This window comes from Panicum virgatum, chromosome 9N (genome assembly GCF_016808335.1).
Source record: "Panicum virgatum strain AP13 chromosome 9N, P.virgatum_v5, whole genome shotgun sequence".
Taxonomy (NCBI): domain Eukaryota; kingdom Viridiplantae; phylum Streptophyta; class Magnoliopsida; order Poales; family Poaceae; genus Panicum; species Panicum virgatum.
In genome coordinates this window covers 9911580-9926523 of record NC_053153.1, presented here as the reverse complement: position 1 = coordinate 9926523, position 14944 = coordinate 9911580, and the positions used below count along the sequence as shown (strand labels likewise).

At 48.7% G+C, this 14944-nt stretch overlaps 2 protein-coding genes across 2 annotated transcripts; one reads left to right on the top strand and one right to left on the bottom strand.

The window, feature by feature from the left end:
* The first annotated feature begins 1393 nt into the window (after positions 1 to 1393).
* LOC120691569 (phosphatidylinositol transfer protein 3-like) lies at positions 1394 to 4468 on the top strand. Its single transcript, XM_039974665.1, has 6 exons — positions 1394 to 1655; positions 2792 to 2867; positions 3001 to 3177; positions 3280 to 3378; positions 3497 to 3742; positions 3887 to 4468. The coding sequence occupies exons 2-6, from the start codon at positions 2805 to 2807 to the stop codon at positions 4193 to 4195; spliced, it is 894 nt and encodes a 297-aa protein (XP_039830599.1). The 5' UTR covers positions 1394 to 1655; positions 2792 to 2804; the 3' UTR covers positions 4196 to 4468.
* Positions 4469 to 5686: 1218 nt separating this feature from the next.
* Positions 5687 to 10518, bottom strand: LOC120690287 (probable LRR receptor-like serine/threonine-protein kinase At2g16250). Its single transcript, XM_039972886.1, has 4 exons — positions 8342 to 10518; positions 7512 to 7640; positions 6911 to 6933; positions 5687 to 6693 (listed from the first exon to the last, which is right to left on the bottom strand). Exons 1-4 carry the CDS (start codon positions 9988 to 9990, stop codon positions 6119 to 6121), a joined length of 2376 nt encoding a protein of 791 aa, XP_039828820.1. The 5' UTR covers positions 9991 to 10518; the 3' UTR covers positions 5687 to 6118.
* Between the last annotated feature and the right edge of the window lie 4426 nt (positions 10519 to 14944).

Here is a 14944-nt window from a genome sequence, read left to right as displayed (position 1 = left end):
AAATTAATTAGCCTCATTAGATTCGTCTCGCGAAAAATCACTCAGCTGTCAAAAAACATTTATAAACAGATTTTATGTAATACTATAAAATAGTAAGATTCTTTTTAATGTGATAGGGACTTCTGAAAAAAAAGTTGGGATCCAAACAGAGCCCTAGGGGTCTTTGGCAGGCAGCGCGCGGAGCGGGGGGGCTCCAGCTCCCCTACTGGCCGGCAGTCCATAGATTTTTTTTCCACTATCATCTTATCTTCCATGCAAATAACAGTGCTTAGCCCCCCTAAATGTGATATCAACGTTGCTCAGTCCCCCCTAGCAGTTCACCCTGGCTCCGCCACTGTTGGCAGGATTCCAGCTCCTCCAAAACAGTTCCGGCTCCGGCTTCTCTGGTGGAGTGGTTTCTCTGGTGGAGCTAGAGTCGTTTTGAAAAACGTTTGGCAAAACAGCTTCACCTACTGGATTGAAGTTGTAAAAAGTCTAAATTGCCTTTTTTTGCTCCTCCTTTTTTCCTTTTTCTTTTTCCCTCTTCCCCCTTCTCTCCCTTCGCCCAGCCCGCACCCGCCTCCTCCTTCCTCGCAACTCCCTTGTCACCCAGCCCCGCCGCTGCCTCCTCAAACTCCAGCGAGGGCGCGCGCCGCCAGTCCCGCCCGCCTCTCCTCTGCGCGCCGCCGGTCCCGTCCGCCTCCGCGCGCCGCCGGTCCCCCGCCTCCGCGCGCCGCCGGCCGCCGCGCCTCGCTCCCTCCGCGCCTCGTTCCCTCCGTTCGCTGTCAACCGCCTCGCGAGGACAAGGGCGTCCAGGGATAGGAGGAGCCGCGCGGAGCCACCTTTTTTTGGCTCCCGCTCTGCCGAAGAGCTCCAGAGAGCGTGATTTGGGGGGCTCCGGCCCCGGAGCCGGTGCATGAGCACCCGTTTGGTCTCTGGCCGGAGCTCTGCCTGCCAAACAAGACATAGAACACCACCGTGCACGCCGCTCCGCTCCGTGCCGCCGGCAACGGTGCGGCGGTGTCGGTGTGTCGCGTGGGAACCAGCATGAACGGATGAGTCTTTTCTGCAGCACTGCAGAAACTACTTCCAGCATACAGTAACTCGGACCTGCTCAAGACGTCGGCGCAAGCTCTCGGCGTAGTCGACTGCAGAGTGTGCACACGCGGACCCGGACGCCCGTCGGGTCCACGCGTCAGTCCCTGCAGTCGCGGGAGCGGAACCGGAACAAATGGGCCCCCCGATCCCCGTTGATCTGCACCCACGTGCCGCCAAAGGCCAAAGCGCTGGCGGCTTCCGCACCACACCCGAATCTCAGCCGTCGGTCCGCGGCAACTAGCCTGATCCGGCATCGTGCCCGTCCGTTGGGCACACGTCAGCGGCATCATGGAGGATCCAAAGAAATGTGGAAGCCAGGGGCATTAAACAAGACCAACCCACCTTCTCTCTCCCGCCGCGAACGGCGTGGCTCTTCTCCCATTCCCATTGCCGAGGGCGGTTGCGTTAATCCCTGCGCCCCGAGAATACAGGAGCGCTGGAGGACGGCGGGACGGGGAGGAGCAGAAAGCGCGCTCCAACTCTCGCGTCCCCCTTCTTCCCCGCGGCGCTGGCAGAGGCTCTTTCTTGACAGCCTTTCTCCATTGCGCCACTTCGCGGGTTCCTGCGTATCCTGCCTGGTACGGAACCCTTCCTTCCCCCTCTCCTTCCTGTTGTTTGGGTAGAGTCGAGTCCTGCAAGGCCGTGGCGAATTCGCTGCCGCTTGAGTTCTGAACTTGGCATGGTACGGACTGCAGATTACAGAGATGCTCTCTTGTACCAATCCCCCTAAAGCCGCCTTTTATGTTCTTTGTTTAGAGTACTTTATACCGTTAGCATTGGCATGAAATAAGTAAAACAATGGCCTTTAGAGGGGGGAAGTTGTGCAGATTCGCCGCGGAGCCTTTAGGAGTCCAGAGATCTCGGCCCCCTGCCTTGGGAATGTGCATGCTCTTGTAGTCTTACCTCTGCCATGTCTTCATGTCAGATCCATAAGAATTCACCTGTGTCAGCTCATTGGCACCTGCAAGCAATTGTTTAGAGCAATAGAGTTTTCCCTCGACTAGTGGTAACAAACCGGTCGAAATCAAATACGAGCTGCTCCCTGCTCTTTACGGCCTTCCGTGCTGCCGTCTTATGTAATCACAGGAAATTTGACACTGCAGCTATCAGACAAACAGAGGAATTGCAAACCGGGATTCAAGCGGGGGCATACCAGATGTAACTGGGTGCTGCCTGTTCTATGCTTGTCTCTTTAATGTTGGTGTCCTTTATTGATTAGGATGTTCATGTCAAGGCACTAAAGGTTAAGAGGCCCATGCTATTCTTCTTGGATTGAAACAATTAACACGTCAGTGTCAAAATCACTGTTCATTACGTGTAAAATTTGCAAAGCCAGGGGGGCCCATGGCCCCCTTTGGCCCGCATGAAGCTCCGCCAGTGGTGTCGTCTTTATTTGGGCATGCAGAAATGGGGCCATCCTGGATGTGGTCTACTCCATTATTTTCCCTCCCTGAAAAGAAAGTGTATAGTTTAATGGTTGCACAGCTTGTAAAATATCCTGAAAGCAAAGTGTTACAACCTGTCTATGAATCAATAATATTTAATACCCTCTTTTTCCATACGAACAAGTAAATCTCTCTTTTTTTCACCTTGCCGTCAATGCTTTTTTCTTTGATTTCGATTTTTTAGAGAAATTTTGTATTTGGTGTGTGGTTATGTAGTATTGTTATTTTGACTATATGCATAATATATTTTATGTCTGAGCATCATTCAGAGCGGAACAAATAATGTTTAGGAGAAAGCATGCCCCTGACTTTAACTCAAATGATGCTGAGCAGAGAAAAGCAAAGGTAAGTTTAAAAAATTTTCATTCCATCATAAATCTGTGAATGCACAATACATGGCTTGCAAATATTGGTGCATTTTGTTAGCTTTGATAAACTATGAGCAGAGAAATCTCACGCAACAATCTCCTATGAGCAGATAAATGAACTGAAAGTTGCACTTGGGCCTTTGTCTGCCCGTGGTGAGAAGTACTGCAGTGAAGCGTGCTTGAAAAGATACCTAGAAGCCAGGAACTGGAATGTTGCCAAGTCAAGAAAAATGTTGGAAGAAAGTCTGAAGTGGCGAGCAGCTTACAGGCCTGAGGACATTCGCTGGGTAAATTTGCTCTTCCTTATTTGTCCCTGCATGTGTTGCTCAAGTTATTCTTTTTTCTGAATCCTGGCCAAGCGACTAAACGTCATATTGACCTCCTTTTAGCCTGATGTTTCTGCTGAAGGGGAAACAGGTAAAATGTACAGGGCAAGTTTCCGAGACAGAGAGGACAGAACTATTGTAGTTATGAGGCCTACAAAACAGGCAAGAATTTCACTCTTTTAAAACTCACACTTTCTATTGTTTGCTACGTTTTGAAAATCCTCGTCTCTCTAGCTTCAATAGCTCAGGATTCACCTGTATGCTATTTTTAAAATTCCAGAATACTTCGTCCCATGAAGGGCAGATACGGTTCCTTGTATATACTTTGGAGAATGCTATCCTCCACCTGCCTGAAGCTCAAGAGAAAATGGTATGGTTGATAGATTTCACAGGATGGACAATGGCCCATGCCTCGCCCATAAAAACCGCCAGAGAAACTGCGAACATACTGCAAAATCATTACCCTGACAGGCTGGCTATTGGATTTCTATTTAATCCCCCAAAAGTATTTGAGGCTTTTTTTAAGGTATGGACTCTCAACCTTCTCGTTTCACAAATTTACTCTATGTATCTGTTTTTTTTCATAAAAAATCAATGCCATCATGTGTGTTGATACAGGAAAAAAATTGTTTGCTTTTTTTCAAACTTAAAATTTTGCAAATTCTTTCAGGTTATTAAAGTTTTCCTTGACCCGAAAACAATCGAGAAGGTGAACTTTGTTTACCAGAAGGATGAGGAGAGCATGAAGGTCCTGTACAAGTACATTGATCCTGAAGTCCTTCCGGTAGAGTTTGGGGGGAACAGCGATGTGATCTACAACCATGAGGAGTACTCAGAGCTGATGATCAAGGATGACATCGAAACAGCTAACTTTTGGTCAGATGATGCAAAAACTGACCATGCTAACCCTGTCACCAATGGGACCATGGTTCCTGAAGTTAAACCGCAGCCATCGGTACTTGCTGCTAAAGCTAGCTGAGTAGTATCTGCTTGCTATGCTGACAGGAAATTGACGAGGACAGGACCAAGGGAGTGTTCGCATGAATAAATGAAAATAAGAGACATTGTATTACTCGTTCATAATCAAAGTTGTAGCAGTACTCGAATTTCATTCAGTACATGGTACAATTGGATATCACCATGGTTGATTTTATGCCCAGAGAAATGGTGTACAAGGTACTTCGTTAGTGAATAACTAATACTATTTGTCAGTGGTTGTCAGATGAATAAGTACCTATCATAAGTACCACTCTGATTATTTGTTGTTCAATATGTTGCTTTTTTACGAGGATTATCTTTTCACACTCGAAACTTGAGTGATATTGTCGATGATTTGAGAACTTTCAGCTCCATGCTAATGGTTTTATTTTTTAAAATGTTTTTGTGATAGAACATCCTAATGACAATAACTCTGGACATTACATCCTTTCTAATGACATGGCATAGAACTATAGAAGAAACTCTGTAGCCTATGTATTGCTTCTATGTTCTTACCCTCGTGTTTTTGTCTGTTCATCCTCAGACATCTAATGGTTTTCAGATTCTTTGTGAGTTGTGACATCTAGTAATTTCATTAATATATTTTTTAAAAAGGTTTTCCTTTTCAATTATGAGAAGAGGATGTGACGAGTTTAAGGGAAAAAATGAGGCAAGGAGTTGGCCATAATTGATGGCGTCACTATTGTGAAGGCATGGACATCAAACGGTCACATGAGTAGTGAGTACAACATGCCCCATACCGGAAATAATGGCAACCAATTTTTTATTAACATTTTAAAAAGGCAACAAATATAAAATCTGAGCATGAATAGAAAAATGGTAATTGCGCCAGGAAGGGTTCCAACCTTCGACTTTTTTTTGAAGCCATTTGGCGCACTTTATTGATCTTGGAACATTGTTACATCGTTCACCAAAGCTTCTAGGATGTTCCTAGGGGGTTCATCGACCCAATTACATGTCAAATTCGAGGCCATTGCCATTCTAGCTAATTCATCGGCTACACAATTTGTTTCTCTATTACAATGCTCTATTGATATCGAAATAAAATCTTGCCAAATCTGGGCGCATTCGTCGTAGATATGAGCACTTGCTGTTGTAGGCATGCCACCTTGGTGGATTGTTTCCACGACTTCCGCGCAATCAGATTGAATCATCAAGCGTCCAACCTTCGACTTTTTGTTTAGGAAACAAACGCTCTATCCACTGAGCTACAGGCGCTCTGCTTTTTATTGCTCCCGCCATTTTCTATTGGGCCGGGCCGTCGGCACAATAGCGCGTCACAAACAGACAACACTTGAAGATTTGGCCTTTTCTTAAAGGCACCATCAGGTTTTCGGCCTTTTCTAGTGCTTCTGGCCCACCTAGAATGGCACTATCAGTTTTCCCATACGGTGACACCACACCTCCAAAACATTCCGGGACCCCGTCTAAACTGGAACAGAAAAAGAAGAAATCCAAAAGGAGCGAGACAAAACACAAGAGCCTGGCAGGCATCAATTAAACGAACATTTCTACTATGATCAATAATGAAGCAATCAATTACAGTAGGGAGAAGAAAAAGAATCAGCTCGCATTCTTTCTTTAATCAGGGAAAAGAAAAGGAAAATGGACAGAAGAGAGACACCAGACTTCCAACAGTGAAAGAATTCTTGACTACCACCACCAACTGCACGCCATTGTCGTCAACCAAGGTCCACCTTACATACCATCCGCAACTTCCCCCAAAAATGATTACCATGGCGCCAGTGCTGATGTGTAGCCATTGACAAGAAGAGATAATTCACATTCCTGACTTTTTGGACGAATGAATTCTATCAGAAGTTGCCAGCGGAGCTCCAACATAGCCCTTCATGGAGACCACCCTTTTACCGTAAGGATCAGAAAGAAAGGTCCTCCTTTATCACTAATCCTCGGTGTCACGAGAGCCAGAAGGCTCAGGGAAGATCTCCTTGGATTGCCTCCTGCGGGAGGAAGAATGATCACCGTTGCTCCCACCAGATGACTTGATTGTCTCTGATCGTTTCAGAATGTTGTCATCCCTTGAAGGACCTATTTCAGACGAGCTATGCCGCCAACTACCAAAGAGTGCGGCATTCCATGAACCCCGTGATGATGTAGCTCTCAACCTGGCCGAGCTGGAACCGTTATCTTCCCGGACCACCTTCAAGGGGTTCTCTAGTGCTTTTAGAATGTACTTCATCGGCGGGCGTTTGGAAGACCGCGGATTCAAGCAGGACTTGGCAACAATCGCCATTGCCCAGACTTCCTCCAAATGATCCTCATCAATGATAAGCGTTGGATCGATGATTTTGCTCATAAGCTCCTTCTCATAAATATTGACACACCGCAGGGTGGCATCAAGCCATTCACTTGTGGCAGCATCTTTTGATGCACTAATGCCAAGTCTTCCTGTCACCAGCTCCAGTAAAACTTTTCCAAAGCAATAGACATCATATGAGCAAGTTGCAGATGGAGAACCTGTTTACATCAGAGAGATTTGATCAATTAACTTGCATCCACTAACAACTAGAATTAAGAGATGATATTGAAGCATTTATCACAGACAAATGGGACACTGGAGACTGGAGTCTTTATCAGTTTATTTTCACCAGGAAACTGAGGGCTGATGACCAATTCTATAGATTGGAAAATGAAAATGCTTGAAATAAATGAAAGGCTGTATGCACAAACTCACCAGAAGAACCTTGATCCGCCGTCCTGCGATTCCACAAAATATGGCATCAGAAGATGGAAAAGGATTTACTTAATATAAGAAATTGGAAGTACTGAAATAATACAATCGGTCATCTGACTATAAAATAACATAAGGGTACTACTAGTTCATAGATGCTAATATAAGACAAATGTGTTCATGGATGCTAATATATGGAAAGTGCAATGGGAGGAAGGCAGACAAAATAGCTTACGGCACCTAGGCTTGCATTTTCTTACTAGCTCTAGTTATCACACTTACTGATATCATTTGGATTTTGTTTTCATCACATCAACAGAGGAAAACATGAACGTGACAAAGTACAGGCCCAGGAATTTACAGTAGGGTTGTCTAATGATTGGCTCAAATAATGCTGACACTGCTGTTTAAGCTCACTAAATATTCATTTGCTCATCTTAAAATTAATTCACCTACTAAAATTCCTGGTTAGCATAGTTTAATAAAGCTACCAATGAAACAGGATGATGCAAATAATGAATGCAGTATGGATTTGCAAACTCCACACAAGCGTTTAGCATGGAAAAGAGAAATGAGCCATGGAGAGGCGGGCTCTAAAACTTACGAAGAAAATCTCAACAGCTTTGTGATGACATTTTGGTGTCCTTCCCCTTCTTGAGGACACACCTCGCTCAAACTGCCAAGGCGTACATCAAATTTATCATCAAGAAGGACACTGCTGGCTTGCACATCCCTGTAATAGAAGATAACTCATAAAATTAGCCAACAGCGCATTCGCATTGCATCTAATTTATTGATCTTGGGAAAAAAAAAGTGTCTCTGCCGTCAGAATCCTTTGTGTTTATAAAACTGAGAAGCCACAAATCGGTATCTGTTGTCATCTACTACATGTTTCACATTGATAACAAAACAAAAAAAAATGCCTGGTGAAATCAGGACAACAAAGAACTTCCCGCCTTTTGCATGCCGAAATTGGTGGGTGTTTAAATGATATAGACCAGCAGAAAACAAATCTCTTAACAAGAAACTAAAACAAATAACATCATTGCCGCATCGAATTTTCAGGACCTGAATGAGGCATGGAATATGTCGCATCTAGCACAAAATATTTAATTGCTGATTCAGGGTCGCTGGGATAGATTACGTATATTTGGTGTACTCCTAGCTGTCACTAATTCTGTGGGTAAATTTGGTGGCGGCAACTGCTCAAACCCCCAGTATGAATAGGAAGAAAAATCAATTGTGAAATATGAGTGGTGATGACTGATGTTCAACAACTAAACCCCGTGTAATGATCAGAAGAATGAATGAGCTGAGATAAGCGTCAAATTTCAGCAATAAATCTATGAATTTATCATATTAAACAAAAAAATTGCTAACAAATACCCAATTGAAACAAATATAACATCCATAAAACTACACACAAGGTCATACCTGTGAACCATCGGTGGAGTACACTCATGGTGCAGGTAGCAAAGAGCCTCAGCCACCCCTGTTGCAATCTTCAACCTCTTTATCCAGTCCAAAGATTGCATGCCCTCATCGTCATCCCTTGATTTTCTGTGCAGTGCACTTGACAAGTCACCATTTCGAACAAACTTATACACAAGAACCTTTTCTTCTTCTTTATCAAGACAATGCCCCAGGAATGGAACCAGCCTTTCATGCATTCCTTTCGCAAACAAATCTAGTTCTGCCAGATATGCATCCTTACGAGCCACGCGCGCCGTGATCCTCTTCACCACCACGGCAGTTCCATCTTGGAGCACCCCATGGTACAGATCACCTGAGTGACCGTGCTTGATAAGCCTCTCTTCCCCAAATCCTGAGGTCGCACTGGCAAGTTGGTCATAAGCAAATGAATCGCCAACTTTCGCCGTGTTTGCAGACAATGCAGAAGGCTGTGTGCCACCAGAAGCTCCAACCGCGGCGGTAGCTGCCACTCCCGATGGCGCACTTGGCGTTGCCCCACTTTCCCTCTGGTCATGCTTCCTCCTCCCAGAATACGCAAAACAAAACACAAGGGCTGCAAGCGCACCTACCAGCAGGAGGCCTCCGCCAATGGCCCCAATCAGTATGTACTTCAGTTTCTTGTGCTTCTTCTTCCTTGCCGGTGCAGATTCAGGCTGCGGCGCGGGTGGGTTGACTGGCCCATCATAGGGCAACCCACGCCTGGCATAGAACTGCTGGCAATCGGCCTGGGTACGCTGTCCAGGCACGTCAAGGAAACAATTCAACTCAAACGACGCATTCCCACCACCACCATCGGTCACATTTAGCTTGCCGTCAAAGTAGTTCCCAGAGATATTGGCCAGCAGCACCCCAGCGAACAGCCGGCGGAAGGCCTCCGGTACCATGCCATAGAAGAGGTTCCCCGACAGATCCACCACCTGCGCATTGGCTGGCAGCGCAAGCCCTGTCGTGGGCAATGCGCCGGTGAGGTTGGCCCGAGAGATGTCGAGAACGCTGAGCACCGAGAGCGACCAGACCGCGTCAGGTAGCGCGCCCGAGAAGGCATTGTCCGAGAGGTTGAGGGTCCTGAGCCGCGTGAGCCCCGCGAGCGCGGCGGCCGGGAGGGGCCCCGAGAGTTTGTTCCCTGCGAGGTTGAGTGTAGTGAGGTTGCCGAGGCCGGAGAGCGCCGAGGCGGGGATCTCCCCCGAGACGGCGCAGGCGGAGATGTCGAGGGACTGGAACGTGGGCGCGAGCCCGTCGCCGAGCCACGCCGGGATGGAGCCGGGGAGCCCGAAGCCCGCCGCGTTGAAGACCTCGAGCTGAGTGAGGTTCCGCAGCCCGTCGACTTGGAAGCGCGGATTCAGGCGGCCCAGCCGCGTGCGCCGTAGCCCGACGAGCGTGAGCGACACGACGCGGCCGCCGCGGCAGCCCACGCCCGCCCACGCCGCGCAGGGGTCGGCATGCCGCGGCCAGTCCCGCGCTCGGAGGCCGAGGGAGCCCCGCAGCGCGTACAGCCCCCGGAGATCCGACCGCGACGTCAGATTCCCCTGCGCCAGCACCGCCCCGGGCGCCGCCGCCGCCGCCGCCAGCGCAACGAGCAGCAGCGCCCAGAGCCCGCGCGCGCGCACCATCACCTCGAGCGCCTCCTCCTCCTCCCGATGCCGGCGCCGCCGCCCTCCATGGCCACTCCGCGTTACAGGTGTCGATGGGATTGGGGAGGAGGCGGAAGCGCTGGAATTCGGAGGGAAATTAAACGCAATAAAGGCGAGGGGGGGGGGGGGGGCGCAGAGGCAGAGCTACGCAGGTAACACAGGGCGCCACCACCAGCACCACAGGAGCGAGCCCTCCCTTCCCTTGGCGTCTCTCACCACCCGGCCATTAATGCCCAAAGTTACACTCCCCCCAACAGCCTCCCAATTATTACTCCTCCGCTTCCCCCTCTCCCTCCGATTCGAAACCAGCACGAGCGGCGCCCGAATTCCGCACCTCCCGAGCTCGCCGCGGCCGCGACGCGCGCCGGCGAGCAGCAGGCGCGGCGCCTGCGGAGGCGGCCGGAGCGGGGGAAGAGAGAGGGAGGTAGGAGACGAACGAGAGAAGTGGAGGAGGGGGAGGAGACGGGAGAGGAGGGAAGCCGGTGCTCGTATTCCGGGGTTTTGTTTTTGCGTAAGCAGGCTGTTAAATGTTTTTGAAATCCTCGGGGGCTTTGAATGGGAAGGGTTTGGTTTGGCCTCCCCTCCCTCTGCGCTGTCCGCGAATTGGCCCCGTTTAGTTTGTACCGTACTAAATAGTGACATTTTGATTGTTAATTATAATGTCAAACAAAATTAGTTTACAAAATCAATTTCAGAATCCCTGCGCTAGTGATCCTGAAGAATCTAATGAGGCATTTGACTGCGTAATTAGATGATGTTTACTATAGTGTCACGGTAGCAAATCATCAATTAATTACCATTATTAGATTCGTCGCGAAAAGTTATACTTATTTCTAAAAAAAATTACAAATAGACTTCATTTAGCACACTATACATGTGAGATTTCTTTTATAGCACTAATAGCGTTGGAGAACCAAACAAGACCATTGTTGCCACGTTTGGTTGGTTTCATTTCACTCGCAGCCAGGCCGAACCGCGCGGGCGGCAGCGCGGCTGGCTGCTGGCTGTGGATGTTCAGGCAGTTGTGGACTTCAGGTTCCTGGGGATCGATCTGGCGGCGCTGGCCCCCTTCGGCTCTGGGGCCGAATGGGTAGAGCCGAGCGAGCGCAGCCGTGATGAGATGAACTGGTGCGCGGTGGGTTGGTCGGGTGGGTGTGGCCGGTTCGGGGGGTTTGGTGGGGTTTTTGATGGGATGGGAATGGGATGGGCGGGGACGAGGGTCAACGATGCTAGGGGCCGCTGCTGCTGTGGTCTGTGCTTGGGTCAAGCGGGCCTGCGGCTGCGGCCGGCTGGCCGGCGCGGCCACTGGGTCAGCTGGTGGCTGGATCGTGGGCGGCCGCCGGCCGCTGGGTTCTGGTTCGGTTTCTTTGTGCGTCCCAACGATCTGCCCTGCAGGGTAGACCGGTAGCTTGGCATCACATGACGGTAAACATGGAACGGTGTTAAATGTTACAGGAGGCTGTAGAATAATGTGCGTGAATCGTTTCTGAATATACGTGTGTTGCCAATTGCGTTTCCACTTTCAGCTCCTTCCGAAAAAAGTAGCTCGTGAATAGCGCACCATGGCTGTACATTTTCTGGAGCATTGACTGCCAAGATCTAAGCATTTACTAGTGGCCGCGTTAGCTGTAGTGATTCGACGATGTCTGTTCTGTTAGCGGGTGCTGGAGCAAAATTGCCAGGCGAACGTAGCGCGTTAACAATTCCTTTTACGGTATGTCATTAGCTACAATAAAAAAATCGAGCGTTCAGCACCCTGGTGAGCTGGAAATGGTTAAAGAAACCTAACTGTATGCTTAAAAAAAAGAAACTAGCTGTATTCGGAGCAAATCCTGCAGAAAATTGCCCATCGATTTAAATTGCTATAAAACTTCGCGGCGTTCGTTCGGGCTTGCCGCGGCCTGAATTTCGAACCAGACGTTAGTTGAGAAAAGACAGACCAACGCAAACGCTCCGTGCCGCCCGACATGACTCGTGTTGATTGTTTGTGTTTAGTTGGTGAAAAAGTTTGAGTTTTGGTAATATAGCACATTTCGTTGTTATTTGACAAATAATATTTAATTATGTATTAATTAGCGTCATTAGATTCATCTCGTAGGAATTAGTTAGACTATGTAATTAATTATTTTTTTCAATTATATTTAATGCTCCATATATATATATCCAAAAATTCGATGTAATGAATACTGCATAAATTTTTTTTTTAACTAAACGCCCCCTTAACCCGCCGATCGGGCACCAAGGAGAGAGTCAAAGTCAACTTGGTGGCTGCCTACGACCACCCAGCGGCCTCTCGGCTCTCGCCGATGATGGGTGGAGCTCAGACCGGACGCGCGGCAAGGCCTCGGCGGACGACGGGACGAGGCACCCAGCGCGTGGGGCCGCCTGCCCGGCGGCGCCACCCGGCACCCGCCACGCCAGGGCCTTTGGTTACTCCAGTAGGCAAAAACTTTGATCACTAATTACTAAATAAAAACAATTTGTAAAATTAACTTCACAACTATTACTTATGTTATTTTGCGAGACGAATCTAATGAGGACTTTGACCGCACGATTAGAAATTGGTTACTGTAGCATCACTGTAGTCAATCATCAATTAATTACTATCATTAAATTCGTCGCGAAAAGTTACAGTAAAAAAATTTACAAATAAACTTCGTTTAGTACTTCATACAGGCAAAAATTTTTTTGTGCTAGTGTCATCCAAACGGGCCCAGGGCGCTCCGAGAAAGCCACCTCTGAGTCTCTGACATGCTGCGCCCATCAGCCACCGCAGCGGGCAGCAGCGCGACGCCGCGACCACCACCCCTGCCGGCTGCCGCCCCCGCGGCTGCTGGCGCTGGAGACACCGAGTCCGAGACAGCACCGGGAGGGAGCGCGTAGGAATGGAACCATCTGCGCCTGCGCATCCCTGTTCCTGTTCGCTTCGCACGCGGCTCCACGGGCGCCGGCCGCACGGGGGAATGTTCCGCCGCTCCGGCCCTGCGCCCTGCGCGTTTGACTTGACCGCTTCTCCTGCGGGCGCCCGGGTGGTCGTGCCTAGGCGGATCGCGGGGGCGTTTCTTCTCTTCCCCTTTGGATGCATCGTACTTGCAAAAGCATGTGCTCATCAAAGCCACGGTATTTTTTTAAAAAAAAATACGCCCTTACGTCTCCATTACAGATTTGAACCGTGACTGGTATTTCAAAAATAAAATCTGAACTTTGCTTTTTGAAAGCAAAATATATTCGCTCCTGTCCTCTGAGATGGCATACGTGCCTTTATTCCCAGCAAAGGCGCACACTACTTTCACAGTTCCTTTCGGAAGGCACCACACCACGCCAACGTGCCAGCCAGATTCGATCCCACTATGCAGCCGAGATCTGCATGGACCCATGCACACACAGCAGCAGCAGCTGCTGCTGCCACTAGCTAGAAGCTCTCGTGTTAGTTGAAGTGTCCCCTGTAAATGCATGTGCTTAGGGTGGATGCAGCACTATTCTGGGTTTTCCTAATCTTAAACAACTATATCTGCATGATTGAAAAAACGATGAGGTCCCGGTTGCAAAGCGAGCTCTCCCGTTTGTTTAGGCCGGGGAGGGTTTAGGTGCACGCACTGCTCCCCTGCCGATCGAGCTGCCCGCCCGCATCATACCAGTCGAGCCTCCCCCCTACCTGTAACCTACCAACTGCGGCAGCTTCTGTATCTGGGATACTATGCATGATGCATGCACGGATGCGCCCGTATGATCGGTCGCTCCATTATTGGTGATTCAGTTAGCCTACTTGGCTTAAACTAACACAAACCTGAAAAAGCTTCCTGCCGGTCCAAGTGGCCGGAGGCCGGAAGGGCGATAGCCAAATATGTACAGCACGCAAATTGAAGAAAAAGAAATGTAAAAAAAGCAAGACCCTCTTGTGATTTATGCAACAGTAGTGTTTACAGGCTAGCAAGCGGTAGGTTGTAGCCAGACGTTGTGCGGTACTAGTACTGCTCTCCAAACAGTATAGTATTACTAACACTTGTCCTAATTGCAGTACGAGGGATGGTACTACTATGCTTGAAGTTAAACGCATGCATGATCAATGTCTACTGTTCCGCTATCATCAGGAACCAACTGGAGGTATCCGTTGTACCTGTTTCGATCCCTTGATGCATGCTAGGTCGTCCAGTCATGTTTCCTTACCACATCCAGAACGGTGGGGAGCCACCAGTATGGCGAGCCATGGCGGCCGCCATATCTGGGGGCGTCGAACACTCCGGTGCCGGTTCATGCGAGGTTCAGCCACTATGAGAATAGAGGTCTATTCGGATGGAAACTGAAGGAAGAACAAGATAAAATATTTAGAGCATCTTCAACAAATTGCTTATCTCTCTCCCCAATACTAAAAATATATTCTTTTGGTAATGGGAGGTTCTCTAGCAACTAATTCCATCGCCAATACCTATATATTTTCTGGTGATCGTAAAAACACACCTCCCTCTTGCTCCAATATAAGGGGATTCCTCCCTCAATCCTATCCTTTGAGTACTCTGCTACATCACTGGCTATAGAAAATGTAAATAATATTATTATTGGTAATAGAGAGAGAAAGAAAATATATAGAATTGAGAGATAAATAATATGCTGGAGATGCTCTTAGAGCAAGAGCTATGGTTGCGCCGGCACCTGGGCGAAAAACAAGCCAGCTTGGCGTCCATTTAATGCTCCTGCAGCAGCTGCCGTGTGCGGTGCAGCGCATTGGCCAATGGGCAGCCAGCGGCGCAGCGCAGCGGCGAATGGGAGCCTCCCGCTTCTGCATCCGCCCGCTTCCGCGGGCGTCTCGCGAAACGCCCGATTCCTTCTCTCTCTTGCTTTATCTCTCATCCAGCTCGGACTTCGCCGACGCCCCGTGGCCCATAATACTTGCTCTTACACTTCAGACTCAGCCCATGACCGGCCCATTTCCCTA

Coding starts and splice junctions, on each gene's coding strand:
- LOC120691569 (XM_039974665.1), top strand. CDS start 2,805: ATGTTTAGGAGAAAGCATGCCCCTGACTTTAACTCAAATGATGCTGAG. Junction 2,868..3,000: donor CTGAGCAGAGAAAAGCAAAG/GTAAGTTTAAAA, acceptor TCCTATGAGCAG/ATAAATGAACTGAAAGTTGC. Junction 3,379..3,496: donor TTATGAGGCCTACAAAACAG/GCAAGAATTTCA, acceptor TTAAAATTCCAG/AATACTTCGTCCCATGAAGG.
- LOC120690287 (XM_039972886.1), bottom strand. CDS start 9,990: ATGGTGCGCGCGCGCGGGCTCTGGGCGCTGCTGCTCGTTGCGCTGGCG. Junction 6,934..7,511: donor AAGCTGTTGAGATTTTCTTC/GTAAGTTTTAGA, acceptor GTGGAATCGCAG/GACGGCGGATCAAGGTTCTT. Junction 6,694..6,910: donor GGCGGATCAAGGTTCTTCTG/GTGAGTTTGTGC, acceptor TGATGTAAACAG/GTTCTCCATCTGCAACTTGC.